The sequence below is a fragment of the Clarias gariepinus genome, chromosome 2 (genome assembly GCF_024256425.1).
Source record: "Clarias gariepinus isolate MV-2021 ecotype Netherlands chromosome 2, CGAR_prim_01v2, whole genome shotgun sequence".
NCBI lineage: Eukaryota > Metazoa > Chordata > Actinopteri > Siluriformes > Clariidae > Clarias > Clarias gariepinus.
In genome coordinates, this window is record NC_071101.1 from 49,940,184 (window position 1) to 49,957,570 (window position 17,387).

At 38.3% G+C, this 17,387-nt stretch overlaps 2 protein-coding genes across 2 annotated transcripts; both read left to right on the top strand.

Annotated features, from left to right (window-relative positions):
• The first annotated feature begins 8,151 nt into the window (after positions 1–8,151).
• LOC128541436 (trace amine-associated receptor 13c-like) lies at positions 8,152–9,141 on the top strand. Its single transcript, XM_053511852.1, has one exon. It carries the CDS (start codon positions 8,152–8,154, stop codon positions 9,139–9,141), a length of 990 nt encoding a protein of 329 aa, XP_053367827.1.
• Positions 9,142–12,758: 3,617 nt separating this feature from the next.
• On the top strand, positions 12,759–13,751 carry LOC128543408 (trace amine-associated receptor 13c-like). The gene has a single exon (XM_053513827.1). The coding sequence runs from the start codon at positions 12,759–12,761 to the stop codon at positions 13,749–13,751; it is 993 nt and encodes a 330-aa protein (XP_053369802.1).
• Positions 13,752–17,387: the final 3,636 nt, after the last annotated feature.

The following is a 17,387-nucleotide window of genomic DNA, read 5'->3' on the forward strand; positions in this document are numbered from 1 at the left end:
AACAAAACCAGATGAAATACCCAAGTTGTCTAGATTAACAGAGTGTGTCCAGGACATAAAAGATTGGATGACCAATAACTTTCTTTTACTAAATTCAGATAAGACAGAGATATTGCTCATCGGCCCAAAAACCAGCACACAACAGCTTTCACAATTCAGCCTGCGTTTAGAAGGATGTACTGTTACTACTAGCTCAACAGTAAAAGACCTGGGCGTGATATTAGACAGCAACTTGTCTTTTGAAAATCATATTTCCAATATCACAAAAACAGCCTTTTTCCATCTTAGAAATATTGCCAAACTTAGGAGTATCCTATCCGTATCTGATGCAGAAAAGCTAGTTCATGCATTCATGACCTCCAGACTGGACTATTGTAATGCATTACTAGGTGGTTGTCCTGCATCCTCAATAAGCAAGCTACAGTTAGTCCAAAATGCAGCCGCCAGGGTTCTCACTAGATCCAGAAAATATGATCATATAACACCTATATTATCATCCCTGCACTGGCTACCTGTTCAATTTAGAATTAATTACAAAATAGTACTACTTACATACAAGGCTTTAAATAGTTTAGCTCCCTCATACCTAACCAGTCTTTTGATACGCTATAATCCACCACGCTCCTTAAGATCACAAAACTCCGGACTTCTGGTAATTCCCAGAATTTTAAAATCTACAAAAGGGGGCAGGGCATTTTCATATTTGGCTCCAAAGCTTTGGAATAGCCTTCCAGACACTGTTCGGGGAGCAGACACGGTTTCCCAATTCAAAAGTAGGCTCAAGACGCATCTCTTTAATCTGGCATACGCGTAACTCAACCCATAACCTCATACTCCATTACACTTATCCTGAATGGCAACTACGCTAATTCTCTCCATCTTTTCTGTATTTTTCTACCCATCCTGAGACATCTGGAGATTGTGCCAGCTTCAGTAGACAAAGGCCAACACTGCGAGGTTTCTAAAGCATCTTGAGAAGGACCTGCTCCAGCTAGATTCTGCTTTATGATGGCTGGAGCTACACATCCTGCTCCTGTGCTTCCAGTGATCTGACCCCATCTGCCCTCTGCACCTACTGCTGAACTGAATCTACACAACTTCTGATATATTGAACTTTCACCTGCACAACACACTTGATGTTATTTCTATCTGTTATCACCCAGATGAGGATGGGTTCCCTGTTGAGTCTGGTTCCTCTCAAGGTTTCTTCCTATTGCCAACTCAGGGAGTTTTTCCTTGCCACTGTCGCCGTCACCCTTGGCTTGCTCATCAGAGACATTTCATTCATCATTCATTCATTTAATTATTATCTAGACACATTTTTCTCACACATACACACTTCCAAATATTTTCTTTTCTTTTCTTTCTTAAAAAAAAAAAAAAAAAAAATCTTTCATTTTTTTCTTGTGAAGCTGCTTTGGGACAATGACCATTGTTAAAAGCGCTATATAAATAAAATTGAATTGAATTGAATTGAAAAAAAGTTCATGTGGAATGACATTGATGAGGAATATCTGGATTGGTACTTTTATATTGGTGCTTTTCTTCTTGCTGTTGTTTACCAATCCAGCAATGAGGCCACTGATAGTCTCTGGAATGCGTTGACAGGTAAAAAAAATTTCCGGGCAACAATGTCACTTCAGACATTTCAAATGATATAAAGAGTCCTTAGATTTGACAACAGGGAAACTAGAGAAAAATCTGACAAGCTTGCTCCCATCAGGGATGTCTGGGAAAGGTGGGTGCAGCTTCTTCCACTGATGTTTAACCCAGGGCCAGAGGTAACAGTGGATGAACGTTTTGTCCTTTTCTGTGGAAAATGCCCTTTCCGGAGGTATATGCCTAGTACGCCAGGGAAATACAGCATAAAAATTTGGGCAGCCTGTGATGCAAAAACCATCTATGCATTGAATCTACAGATTTACACAGGCAAACATGCAAGTGGCATTTCTGAGAAAAAGCAAGAAAAATCTGTAGTCCTTTATCTGACTACTGGACTGCGGGGTCACAAGATCACATGTGACAATTTCTTTACCAGCTATAACCTTGGGCAAAAACTTCTCAGGTGAAAATTTACCATGGTGGGCACAGTAAAAAATAAAAATAAACCTGCGATGCATGCTAAAATTTTACAGGTGAAAGACAGGGATCCACTTTCTTTAAAATTTGCTTTTACAGACACCACCACGGTTTCATATTGTCAAAAAAACACTGGTGTGTGATACTTATGTCCGCAGCTGTGACCATAATTATTTTGGACTATAATAAAAACAAAGGTAGAGTGGACAACCCGGACAAGCTGACTGCCACCTACACTTGCCAGGAGATGGCCAATGGTTGTGTTTTTTAACATTTCAGGTGTGTCTGCAAACAATGCATTTGTGTTGTGGACCCACATTCACCTAGGGTGGAACTTAACCAGAAAAAAACAAGAGGCGGATGTTTCTTGAGGTCAGACAGCTGATGAGCTCACGTAGCACCCCTTCCACATCATCAACAACACAAAGAGGATCAGTGCCAGCATTGCCTTTTCTGATCTCTCACATCTAAAACAGTTATTGTTAATGAAACTATCACAGACCAGTAGTTTGATATATTATGTATAACAGAAACCTTGATTAAAGAGAACGAGTATGTTGCTCTAAATGAATCTAGTCCTCCTGAATACAGATACATACAACAGCCTCAGCTAACTGGTAGAGGAGGAGGCATCGAAGTTATTTACTATGTACAAAAACATGGACTCAAATTGTATGCATTTGAAATTCTCTATAGAAACATAAAAAGTGTAGCTACAAATATGAAGTCAGCTCAGTCGATTAAAAAAAAAATAACATAAATAATTAACATAAATTAACAGAAACTAACTAAGAAAGACTATCCACAGGTTTTTTTACAGACAACAGACAACATAAAGTGCACGTGCAAATGTGCAAACAAAAGCAACCAAGTGACAGTGCGACAACATGATGTCATAATAAGGTGTTGAGGTGATGAGTTAAGGTAGTTACAAGAATGAAGAAGTTAAGAAGCTAGTGCAAAAAGTAGTCCAGTAAAGAATATTGTGCAAAAGAGCATTTACAGGTTGGTGTGTACGATAGTTCGGTAGTGTAGGTCAGTGTCTTTGCGCTTTGTGTTGATTAGTCAGTCCAGTCTCAATGTTTTGAGGTAGTTGAGTTAAGCTGAGTGATAATGTTTGTGTGTGTGTGTGTGTTTATCAGTCCAGTCCCTTTTTGTTGATAAGGCGGATAGCGCTTGAAAAAAAAAAAAAAAATTGTTGCACAGTCTGGATGTGTGTGCCCGAATGCTTCAGGACCTTTTTCCAGATGGCAGGAGTGTAAAGTGTGTGTGAGAGGGGTGTGTCCAATCAGCCACAATGCTGGTGGCTTTGCGGATGCAGCCTGTGGTGTAGATGTCCTCAATAGAGGGGAGAGAGACCCCGATGATCTTCTCTGCTGTTCTCACTATCCGCTGTAGGGTCTTGCAGTCCGATATGGCACAATTCCTAAACCAGACAGTGATGCAGCTTCTCAGGATGCTCTCGATAGTTCCTCTATAGAAGGTGGTCAGGATCGGTGGTGGAAGCTGGGCCTTCCTCAGTCTTCTTAGAAAGAAGAGACACTGTTGGGCTTTCTTGTGTAGGGAGCTGGTGGTAAGGGACCAGCTGAGGTGCTTCTCTAGATGGACACCCAGGAATTTGGTGCTTTCGACGACCTCCACAGAGGAGCCATTGATGCTCAGCGGAAAATGGTCGCCTTGTGTCCTCCTAAAGTCAACAACCATCTCCTTTGTCTTGTCAACATTCAGAGACAGGTTGTTGTCTTTACAACAGTCCATTAGCCCCTGCACTTCCTCTCTGTACGCTGACTCGTCGTTCTTGCTAATGAGACCCACCAAGGTCATGTGATCAGTGAACTTAATGATGTGATTCGAACTGTGCGTTGCTACACAGTCGTGAGTCAGCAATGTGAACAGCAGGGGACTGAGCACACAGCCTTGTGGGGCCCCAGTGCTCAGTGTGGTGGTGCTGGAGGTGCAGTTCCCCATCCGTACTGACTGAGGCCTTCCAGTCAGAAAGTCCAGGTTCAGCCCAACAGGTTCAGCTTCCTGATTAGTTTTGGGGGATGATAGTTTGAATGCTGAGCTGAAATCTATGTACAGCATTCGAACATATGTGTCCTTCTTGTCCAAGTGTGTGAGGGCAAGATGGAGTGTAGTGGAGATGGCATCATCCGTTGAGCGGTTAGGACGGTACGCAAATTGCAGTGGGTCCAGTGAGGGGGGCAGCAGGGTCTGGATATGTCTCACGACGAGCCGCTCGAAGCACTTCATGATGGTGGGTCTAAGTGCAACGGGACGGTAGTTATTGAGACAGGACACAGTAGACTTTTTGGGCACGGGACGATGGTGGTGGCTTTGAAGCACGTGGGAACGACGGCGCTGCTCAGAGAGATGTTGAAGATGTCGGTAATAACATCTGCCAGCTGTTCAGCACATTCTCTGAGCACTCTGCCTGGGATGTTGTCTGGTCCAGCAGCTTTACGTGGGTTGACTCTGCGTAGAGTTTTCCTCACCTCAGCTGTAGTGAGACACAGCACCTGGTCGTTCGGAGAAGGGGTGGTCTTCCTCGCCGTCACGTCATTCTGCCTGTCGAACCGAGCGTAGAAGTTGTTCTTGAGTGATGGCTTGTAAGCCCTGCCACATGCGCCGTGTCGCCGCTGTCTATGAAGTGGTTGTGGATTCTCTGGGCGTGTGCGGGCTTCGCTTCTCTGATGGCCCGAGAAAGTTTGGCCCTCGCTCTTCTAAAGGCCACCTTGTCTCCCGCTCTGAAGGCAGAGTCTTGGGTCCTCTGAAGTGCATGCACCTCGGTAATCCACGGTTTCTGATTGGAACGTGAGATGATGTTCTTGGAGACAGTGACGTCATCGGTGCACTTGTTTATGTAGCTGGTCACTGATGACGTGTACTCCTCCAAGTCAGTGAAGTCACCGTAAGTTGCAGCCTCCCTAAACATGTTTTAGTCAGTGCTCTCGAAACAGTCCTGAAGAGCAGAGATGGCTCCTGCTGGCCAGGTTTTCACCTGCTTCAAAACCAGTTTTGAGCGCCTGACGAGTGGTCTTTATGCTGGAATTAGCATACCAAAGATGTGGTCTGAGTAGCCGAGGTGGGGGCGGGGCTCTGCCCGATATGCGCCGGGGATGTTTGTGTAAACAAGATCCAGCGTGTTTTTCCCTCTCGTTGCAAAGTCCACATACTGATGGAATCTAGGAAGCAATGACTTGAGATTTGCATGGTTGAAATCTCCAGCAACAATAAACAGTCCATCCGGGTGTGTATTTTGCAGTTCACTGATCTTTGTATACAGTTCCCATAGCGCTTCCTTAGCATTAGCACTAGGTGGAATGTATACTCTGATAATGAAAACAGTGGTGAATTCCCGTGGTGAATAAAAAGGTCTGCATCCAACAGTCACAAACTCCACTAGCAATGAGCAATAACTAGAAACTAACACAGAGTTCATTGCACTTTGTAGGCTCTTTAGAGGGGCAGCAGGTATGCAAAGGGACGGAGCCGCATATTCATGCCGGCTGGTAATAAATAATTAACGGTAATATGATCTTTGGCTTGCTCCGCATTATAAAACAAGGCACGGAGTTTAGTCTGAGGTCCAGGAAGTATGTGATGCAGTGGAGAATAGGAGAATACCAAGAATATGAGAGTGACATGGAAGTGGGGCGATGTGATGCACTCCAGGGACTTTAAACTGGACACTGGAATTCCAACCTTTGATCCCCGCGCAAGCTCTCGTAGCACCTTCACTCCCACACCGAGCCTGCCTTCACACCCCTGCCGCTGAGGAGGAAAAGGCCGCAAGGATATTTGGGTTAAGTTTTTGCGTGTGCGTCAGCGAGGACTCCCGCTGGCCATCGACAGCGGGAGAAGCACCATCACAAGGAAGCGTGCTAGAGAGCTGCCTCCGTGTGCTCTGTTCTGCCACTCCGCCCACAGACACTTATCATCAGCTGTGTGCCTGCATGCCAGCGTGGCACTGCCCCCAGACCTGCACATGTACCAACTTCATCCCTACCCCTTTCTTTCCATTTTCCCTTCTTCAACCCTTTCCTTCCCCATTTTACCTAAATAAATTACCCTTTTCCCCGTAAGACCTCGCCTCGTGTCCCTGCTTTATGGTGCTGCCCATGCAACATGGTTCGAACCCATTACAAATCATATTGTTGATCATACCAGATCAACCTACTGCATTTTATTCTTATAATAATGCAAAAACACAAGCGGGGCTAAATGACCGACAAACATCCCCCACACCATTACACCACCACCACCAGCCTGCACAGTGGTAACAAGGCGTGATGGATCCATGTTTTCATTCAGTTTACGCCTGTCCAATATTGGTGAGCTTGTGCAAATTGTAGCCTCTTTTTCCTATTTGTAGTGGAGATGAGTGGTACCCGGTGGGGTGTTCTGCTGTTGTAGCCCATCCGCCTCAAGGTTGTGTGTGTTTGCTTTGCTGCATACCTCGGTTGTACCGAGTGGTTATTTCAGTCAAAGTTGCTCTTCTATCAGCTTAAATCAGTCAGCCCATTCTCCTCTGACCTCTAGCATCAACAAGGCATTTTCGCCCATAGGACTGCTTAATACTGGATGTTTACCTTTTCACATTATTCTTTGTAAACTATATAAATGGTTGTGTGTAAAAATCCCAGTTACTGAGCAGATTGTGAAATACTCAGACCAGCTCGTCTGGCACCAACAACCATGCCACGCTCAAAATTGTTTAAATCACCTTTCTTTCTCATTCTGACATTCAGTTTGGAGTTCAGGAGATTGTCTTGACCAGGACCACACCCCTAAATGCATTGATAGGTTAGTGTAAATGTATATATATATATATATATATATATATATATATATGTGTGTGTGTGTGAGAGAGAGAGACAGACTGTGTGGGTAATGGTAGAGTCAGGTGAGTGGTCACTCAATGCTTCGTTTATTGGCCTGGGATAAACAGCACCATGAGTTGGTTATATTGCAGATCACTGATGATGTATGACAGGCGGCAGTAAGTCAGTTATTTATTTATTTCAATTCCAAATAACCAGCATCTTTTCTCCACAATTTACCTTAAATTATATTAATGCATTGAAACTATGAACTTAAGTGACCAAAATTTTAATTTTTTTATAAATGAAAATCAAAATGGGAAATGATGAAATATTATAAAGTTTAGTGTGAGCAACACATGTGCCTATGCTAAAACTTTGACTAAAAATTTACAAAGAACATGACAAAAAACAAAACAAAATAAAAACACATACAGTACCTGGGATAAACCGCACCATAAATTGCTTATATTGCAGATCACTAATGATTATGACAGTCGTATTTAAAATAAACAGAGATTTAGGGTTCACAAGCTTGTGTATAGTATAAAATTTTAGTGTTATGCTTGAAAACCTTTCGAAACCTAGTTAATAAGACAGAGCAATGATCAATGCATTTTACCCGCAGTAAGTAAGTATAAAAACTGCTTCTATTTGTGTAGCACTGTCCCCTATCTGTGATAAATGCAGATATGGCAGAGCAGCATGTTTTCCAAATTCATGCATTAATTACTTTAACTAACATTATTTAAACTCTGTTTATAATACTGTCCATATATATACATATTTTCATATATATGAAAGCCAGGGAAAAGTCGTTAAGTCAAGTATATACAGTATGTGTATACAATGTGTGTGTGTGTGTGTGTGTGTGTGTGTATGTGCCAAGTACCAGGAAAACAATGTTTTACTCTCAATTGTTTATTTAATAACATAAAAAATACATATATATATATTTCCATGCCTATAAAAAACACATAATATTAAATGGCCAGCCAATAATAGTATGTTATGTTTTGACTTGTCAATATTAATGTCAATGTAAATTCATTTATTTGGTTATCTGCATAAGTCTCTGGCCACAGCCATTACATTATAAGGCTAATACTGTCATTCAAAGTGAGGGGGTGTGATTAGTTTTTTAACTATAAAAGCAGAGCTACTTGAGCAATAAGTTATTTGACGTTACTGTTTTAAAAATAGTAGTATCCAATTTCCAGAACTATTTACATTAAAACATTGTGTATTTATGAACCTGACAGAGTTTAACTGGTCTGATCGCTGTGAGCATTTCTCCTGTCCAGAGAGATCTGTATCTCCTGCAGTTTATATCTTACTGTACGTGTGTTTAGCTCCTGTGGTTCTGCTAACAGTGTGTGGAAATATGCTCGTCATTATCTCTGTTTTTCACTTTAAGCAGCTTCATACCCCGACTAACATGCTTGTGCTCTCTCTGGCTGTGTCTGATTTCCTCATTGGTGGTTTAGTGATGCTGCCAACAATTATCTGGACAATCGAGTCATGTTGGATATTCGATAGGAGTTACTGCATCTGTTGGATAATTACTTCTTTTTTTCTTGGTAACCTGTCCATCTATAATATCGCTCTCATTGCTGTGGATCGGTATTTGGCTCTCTCAAACCCATTCTTCTACACAAACAAAATCTCTACAAGGACCATGTGCATTGTGATTTATTTTCATTGGTGTTTGAGTCTGGCTTATGTCATAGCATTCTTTTGTGCCAATGAAACACTCATGAGTTCTGTTATGTGTCCTGGACAGTGCTTTTACTATCTGAATGTTTGGTCTGTAATTGATCTTGTACATTCATTTATATTTCCACTTTCTGTCATAATCATAATGTATACTCGGGTTTTTATGATTGCTAAGAAACATGCCACTGCTATCAGAGAGCTTAATAATCACACACAGTCTAAAACACGGAAAATCACCTTACAGTCAATGAAATCTGAGAGAAAAGCAGCTAAAGTCCTCGGAATTTTAGTGTCTGTGTTTCTGGTGTGTTTACTTCCATATTTTATTTACAATTTATTAGGTGGTGTTATTCAAGTGAAGTTGGACACATTTCAAAAACTTTTAATTGTGCTTTACCTTAATTCCACAATCAATCCAATAATTTATGCCCTGTTTTACCCATGGTTTAGGAGGTGCATTAAATTGATAATAACTTTGAAAATATCCCAATCAGACTCAGCATTGATTAATGTTCTTTTATGAAAAGTTTTTCCCACTTATTCTGATCTTTCTAAATACTTCTATTGTATTATATATTTTTTAAACTATTGTAACAAATCACAATTAATATATTTAATGTATTGCATTTTATAAGAGCAATATTTGTAGTAAGTAGTGAGTTGCTACAGAAGCTTTAAATAAGAATTAAATGGTTGCCTAGAGCAGAATGATTGTTCACCATATATATGTGATTAAAACTTGTGCATTTCAGCCTAAACCCAATGCGTGTTGCTAAACACTGCACTTTACAGATACACTGTAACAAGTACATTGTTCTTGGGGTTGAATGCCACATCTTGACCCCTTCTATTGCCCATCTGATCAAATATTTTCTCCAGAAGGCTTTTTCTTTGTCTGTTTAATGATCTGAAAACATTAGTTGTTCCTGAACAGTTCAATAACTTATACATACAACAAAGGTTTACAATGATGCTGCAATGAGGCGCTCAAAGTTTTTTGAGTGGAGTACTTGCTTCAAAAGTAAAAGAACATCGCTGGAAGACAAAAAGAAGGACCACAGAAGAACCTTTAACATGCTCAACCCCTAAAAATTTTGAAGCCATTTGTAAACTTGTGCAGAATGAATGTTAGAGAACAATCCACAATTTGGCTGCTATTGTCATTGAGTCATATGGAACCTACAGGTTATACTTGTGTGTGATTTAAGCTTGTGCCATGTTGCCGCCAATTTTGATTTTTTTTTTTCACAGACTACTGACCCATTAGCGAAAGGAACATTATTTTGGCGTCTGTCAAGAACTTTGTTAGTGTGTACAGCTACGACTCTAAGCAGTGGCGGCCGGTCAATAAGGGCTGCTGGGGCATTGCCCCTTAAAGTTAGGCAGAGAAAATTGCTACTTTAGCATGCAATTTTTTAACATAATAATAATTTATTTTAATAATAAAATAAAGTCATTTAGTCACAATATTCTGCTGTATTTCTTAATATAATTTAAAACATTTTTTAATCGAAACTTAATTACGCACATTTTATGTTCATGTACACGGTGCGTCAGACAAATGAGTGTCTATGTAGGCACGTATTATTTTTTAAAAATTGTGATTTAAGGCTGAGCTCTAATTGGATTTTTTTCAAATCATCCTTGGGGCGCATCACTGTGCGCCCCGAACCCTCCCACATTTGTTCTTAGAAAATCAATATTTTTTGGGCTCATGTGATTGGGCCATCCCAACTAATTAACGGTCAGCAGATTATACTTAATGTATATGGATTGACATCAAAGCCAGCTAAATATGAGAGAAAATTTTTTAATTTATTTGCTAAAATACCCTTTCGCAAGGCAATCGGACGAAGAAAAAAAAATAGTTTAGGAGCTTGGACCAAATCGACCTGATCATCTAGTTAAGCAGCCGTCAAGTGATCGCGGCCGAGTTTACACTCGGTGCTTTTGCAGCACTTCTTATGCCTATTTACAGGCGATTATTAAAAATTTAATTTTAATTTTGTCTGTACCCCCTTAAAAAAAAATTGCACCAGTCTCCACTGATTTTAAGTTGAAGCAAAAGCTTTCACAGTGGAAGATCCCATCATCTCCATGACCGAAACAGGCAAGGCAGGTTCACAGCTCGAGCAAGTGCATGCTCATAGTTTTTTTTTTAAATTCGTGACATTTTGAATCACAGAATTGTACAGCCATGTTTTAAGGTGTCTGAAAGGGGAAATACTACCACATGCATATATTGAAAAATTTGAGTCTGCATATATACTTTTGAAAATTTGTTGGTATCGTACAACCGAAAAATACATAAAACTTGCTTTTGTACATACATTTTCTCCAGAAAAAAATTGCTGCAAGCTCAATATTGCTATGACGTTCATGCCCAGGATGAGTGTAACTAACCCTCTGATGACAGCTGTATGTAATCTCTGCTGCAGACTTCGAGTTAATAAACAACTTTTATAAAGGTATTAATTTTAGATAGATAGATAGATAGATAGATAGATAGATAGATAGACTTCATTGATCAATGAAAAACTGCTAATTATTGCATAACATTAAGTCACACAAACAGTACACCCTATAAAATACAGCCCTGGTCTCATTTTAACATACAAACACTGTCTATGACTTTTCAAGTAGGCCTCGCTATTTCATAGCAACATTACAAAAAGTCCTATACAGGCGCACACTGCTTTGGATAGGTAATGCCAAAAATATAAAATGCTTTAAAGCACACATCAACCGCCCCAAGTAGTGTGCATTGCTCCAGAGCCTGTCCCACCAGAATGATGAATGCCTGAGAGCAGCGCTGGTCATCATCTCTCAACGTCAGGATGTAGGGGTACGGCCTTGACACTTCAGCCTGCTGGAGGTATTCCACCATGTTGGTTCCAACCTTAGAAAGAAAAAAATTGAGGGGGGTAAAAATTTTGTTGAATAGCAAAGATTAAATTAAATGAGACTATTTATTTAGTGTTTAATAGGATTGATACTAAATTAAAAATGACAAAGCTGTCCAATAAGATAGGGTATAAGTAACCTGAAACAAAAACATGGAGACAGCTACTACCAACAATAAAACAGCAAAATAAGCATGGCTTTTAGGATAAAGCTCCTTAATATATTTTTTTAAGTCAGACTAGTTAATGTGGTTGCTAACGCTAGCAACCTAACTAAATGCCTGCATCATGCTAGCACTACAGTTAGCATTCATTCATCACTTCACCATCTTTGTACACCCTGCAAACATTCTACAAAGAAAGCTAAAAAGCTCAGACATCTTAGCCGTTTCTTTCACACACAGATGGGGTTCTTTGGCTAACTATATCAGCTATTGTCAGCTAATTTATCTTACCTCAGACCAGCCTAACAGTTTAAGTGTAACCTTAACACGGTAACAGTAATAAATCTTACATATGGTAATAATTTTTCAGTCATATGTGACTTAGGTGAGTGAACATGTGTATACAGACCTTGTATTTAACGTCATTTTCCCTTAAATACATGAGGAGGATAAACCGCCATCAGCGGTGTGGGAGCTCAAAAGAGACACGAAGCTGACTAACAACCCAGCATTTTTTAGTGTGTAGTAAGAATGATTAATTATTTAAACAGTTAATAATAATAATAATAATAATAATAATAACACATTAATTAATGTATGTATTATTATTATTATTATTATTATTATTATTATTATTATTATTATTTAATATTATATACATATTTTGTGTTTTATTATTATTATTATTATTATTATTATTATTATTATCTATCTATCTATCTATCTATCTATCTATTACAGCAGCATAATGGTAAGCAAGTATATATTACATCAGAACTTACATCAGAATTTTTTTTTCTTGTCTTGTTTGATCAATGACTGTTAAATGTTATCTGCATGTTAAATGTTAACTAAACTATATATTATTACAATTTTGCATTAGGGCATGTTATTATTATTTTGCCAGTAACTTCTAGTTACATCATGTGTGTAACACAATCATTAAATTTGTGGGGGTGTGATCATTTTCTAAACTATAAAACCAAAGCTGCTTAAGTCATTTGATGTCACGGTATTGCAATGGTAGTATCCCATTTCTAAAACATTTAATTAATCTTTACAGTCTTATATTCATGACCCTGACAGAATTTAACCAATCTGATCAATGTGTGCATGTTTCCTGTCCTGTAAGACCTGTATCTTCTGCAGTTTATATCTTACTGTACGTATGTTCAGCTGCTGTGGTTCTTCTAACAGTGTGTGGAAATCTGCTCATCATCATCTCTGTTTTTCACTTTAAGAAGCTTCACACACCGACTAACATGCTTGTGCTGTCTCTTGCAATGTCAGATTTCCTCATTGGTATTTTTGTGATGTCACCAACAATTATCTGGACAATAGAGTCATGTTGGATATTCGATAGGAGTTACTGCATCTGTTGGATAATTACTTCTTTTTTTCTTGGGAAGCTGTCCATCTATAATATTGCTCTAATTGCTGTAGATCGGTATTTGGCTCTCTCAAACCCATTTTTCTACACAAACACAATCACTAGCAGGACTATGTGCATTGTGGTTTATCTTAATTGGTGTTTTTGTCTAGGCTATGTCATAGCATTCCTTTGTACCAATGAAACCTTAATGAGTTTGGTAATGTGTCCTGGACAGTGCTTTTACTATCTGAATGAGATCTGGTCTATAATTGATCTTGTACATTCATTTATATTTCCACTTTCTGTCATAATCATTTTGTATACTCGAGTTTTTGTGATTGCTAAGAAACATGCCACTGCTATCAGAGAGCTTAATAATCACACACAGTCTAAAAAACAGAAAATCACCTCACACTCGATGAAATCTGAGAGGAAAGCAGCTAAAATCCTCGGCATTCTAGTGTCTGTGTTTCTGGTGTGTTTACTTCCATATTTTATTTACAGTCTATTAGGCGGTGTCATTGACCTGCAGTTAGAAATACAACAGAAAGTTTTGATTATGTTTTGTCTTAATTCCACTATTAATCCTATTATTTATGCTCTGTTTTACCCATGGTTTAGGAGGTGCACTAAATTAATTATAAGTTTGCAAATATTCCAAACAGACTCTGCATTAGTCAATGTTCTTTCATGACAAGTTTTTGTTTGTTTGTTTATTTGGTAAATCAAATCACAATTAAAATACTTACTGTTTTGTATTATATAATTGAACTGTTTGTAAAAAGTATTGGTTTGCTACAGAAGCTGTAAATATTCTGAAAATATTCTGAAATACTAGAAATGCAGATACATGGTATAAGTTAAACATTTAAAAATGGTACATGTAATAAAACAGCTGATGAAATGATTGAATATAAAAATTATATATATTTTGGTCTTGCATGTTTTTTTTTTTTACTTGTCTTTTGTCACATTTAAATGATTTATATCAGTAAACAAATGTTAATATTACACATGAATAACCTTTTTAAATGCAGTTTTTAATTATATTCCATTTAATAAGGAAAAAAAAGATGTCCAAACCTACCTGGCCCTGTGTAAAAAAAAAATGCCCCTAAACCTAATAACTGGTTGCGCTACTCCATGTGCCAATAACTGCAATCAAGCATTTGCAATAACTGGCAATGAGTCTTTCACATGGCTATGAAGACATTTTGTGAGGCATGTGAGCTCTGCAGTTATTTATTCATTTATACTATTACTTTAAATTTATTTATTTATTATTCTTTATTTTTAAAGGTTCTATTTAAGAGATTTTGTGATTCAACCGGTCTAGCAGTAATCAGACCTGGGTGTGGCAATTGAAATTCAACTTAAAAACCCAAAGATGTATGCTAAAACCACTGTGCTTAACAGATGGTACAATTTTATTTGGGAAAATGCCACACGCTTACTCCTTTAAATCTGGTCAAAACTCCTGAAGGTTTTTTCTTCCTTTGTGCAATTGGCTGCAGACATTGAGCTTACATAATAGTTTGTAGGTTAACTGGGTTTGAAATCTGCAGATATTTATAAACCGACATTCCCGACTTTTGTAAATCTTTTACATTGTACTCTGTGTTGGTCTAGCCAATGAGTGCAGTCAAACAAAGCATTTTTATGTTACACAGAGAAGTTAAGAACCGTAGTCCGCTACAGTCTACGGTTGGATCACTTATAGGAAAATGAGTGGCCTTGAGCTTGGCAAATAAAAAAAAAAAAATAGGACTGTCAGCACCACTGAATTAATCAAATAAGTGGGCATTCATATATTTTTTAAGCCTGTAGGTAATATTTTGACCTTGTATTAATAGCAGACAACTCATCTGTTATCACAATAATAACTTATTCATTAGGTTTATTCAAGATGTGTTCATACATTCATTGCTGCAGACCTAATATTCCTATGGCTTTCATGCTTATGATGAGAGTATATAAACTCCCTATGACAGCTGTATGTAATCTCTGTTGTAGCCAACCTTCAGATAATAAAAAAAAACTATTGTAACATTTAAATTATTTTGCAGTGTTAATCATTTTTAAATAAACAAATACAGACGTCATGTTGAGTTTCTTACAAATTACCTTTACACATAAACACATTATGCAGTTTGCATGTTATTTAATCTTTACATTTTATTATTATTAATGTGTATGTGACCTTAAATTTAGGACAAATTATGTAAGCATTATTTTTACCAAGCCGAGTGGCAGTGAGAACATAGTTTTCTTAAGGCTATAGAGCTTATTTTAAGCATGAAGTCAATGTAGCTTGGAAAGCCAACGTTCTCTAAACCAGAGTGGTAAGAATGTCCCCAAAGCAAGTGGATGGACACAAAAGGACATCATTGGTACATGGCATGATTGTAAATGGCTAAATTTGGGGACAACACAATGTAACTTGTTAAAAAGTGGGGCATAACTATGGGTTATGCGTCAACTATGGGTTTACATTATCAGGGCATATGTTGGGGTAAACAAGGCTTAACTCTGAGACAACATTACATTACATGGGAATGAGAGATTGTTAAGTCAGCTCACATCACAACTTTATGATCCTAGCATCTTGTAACAAAAGAAGTAAGTCCTACAGACACACATGTAGTCAATTGCACATTAAATAAATTGTATACAATGATCAGCCACAACATTAAAATGATTAAAAAGGTAACCAAGTAACTTAGTTTTGGTTTTCAGCACTATAAAGGGCACTAGCCAAAACAGACTGATAAAACATTCCTAGCTTCCTGCTGCAGAAATGGAAGTGTTGAATGATGCATGTGTTGAATGATCTGACCTTTCTCAGATGCTGTGGGATGTTGTGGGAGGGCCACCATAAATTCAAATTCAAATTTTATTTGTCACGTACACAGTCCTACACAGTAGGATATGCAGTGAAATGCTTTTTCGACTACCAGTGACCTTAAAATAAAAGGCTTAAACATAAGAAATAAATATATATAAAGAAAATACAGTAGAAAATAAAGTTAACTGGTAAAAATATACTGTACGAGTAAAAATAGATATACAGGTCCTTCTAAAAAAATTTGCATATTGTGATGAAGTTCATTATTTCCTGTAATGTACTGATAAACATTAGACTTTCATATATTTTATATTCATTACACACAACTGAAGTAGTTTAAGCCTTTTAATTATTTTAATATTGATGATTTTGGCATACAGCTCATGAAAACCCAAAATTCCTATCTCAAAAAATAAGCATATTTCATCCGACCAATAAAAGAAAAGTGTTTTTAATACAAAAAAAGTCAACCTTCCAATAATTATGTTCAGTTATGCACTCAATACTTGGTTGGTAATCCTTTTGCAGAAATGACTGCTTCAATGCGGCGTGGCATGGAGGCAATCAGCCTGTGGCACTGCTGAGGTGTTATGGAGGCCCAGGATGCTTCGATAGCGGCCTTAAGCTCATCCAGAGTGTTGGGTCTTGCGTCTCTCAACTTTCTCTTCACAATATCCCACAGATTCTCTATGGGGTTCAGGTCAGAAGAGTTGGCAGGCCAATTGAGCACAGTAATACCATGGTCAGTAAACCATTTACCAGTGGTTTTGGCACTGTGAGCAGGTGCCAGGTCATGCTGAAAAATGAAATCTTCATCTTCATAAAGCTTTTCAGCAGATGGAAGTATGAAGTGCTCCAAAATCTCCTGATAGCTAGCTGCATTGACCCTGCCCTTGATAAAACACAGTGAGAACCTTTTCATGATTAGAGAACCTTTTCATGATATGCTAATTTTTTGAGATAGGAATTTTGGGTTTTCATGAGCTATATGCAAAAATCATCAATATTAAAACAATAAAAGGCATGAACTACTTCAGTTGTGTGTAATGAATCTAAAAGATATAAAAGACTAATGTTTATCAGTACATTACAGAAAATAATGAACTTTATCACAATATGCTAATTTTTTGAGAAGGACCTGTATTGCAGTAAAAGTGATTTGTGCAGTGGTCCATAATGAAAGTCTAAGTATATAGTGCAAAAAGTGTGCATGAATGTGTCCATAGTGGCCATGAATGCCCAGTCAGTGTTGGATGTAAAAGAGATGATATTAGTCCTGTATTGTGTTGTGGTTGAGAGACCTTATGGCCTGCGGGAAGAAGCTCCTCCTCAATCTCTCTGTATTGGTCTTCAGGGAGCGGAATCGCTTCCCAGACCGCAACAGAGAGAACAGTCCATTGTTGGGATCGCTGAGGTCCTCCACCATCTTCCTGGCCTTAGTCCAGCAGCGTTTGCTGTAGATCGAGTGCAGGTCAGGGAGCTCGG

What these genes read in the sequence shown, in the direction of transcription:
- LOC128543408 (XM_053513827.1), top strand. Translation starts at nt 12,759, where the DNA reads ATGACCCTGACAGAATTTAACCAATCTGATCAATGTGTGCATGTTTCC.
- LOC128541436 (XM_053511852.1), top strand. Translation starts at nt 8,152, where the DNA reads ATGAACCTGACAGAGTTTAACTGGTCTGATCGCTGTGAGCATTTCTCC.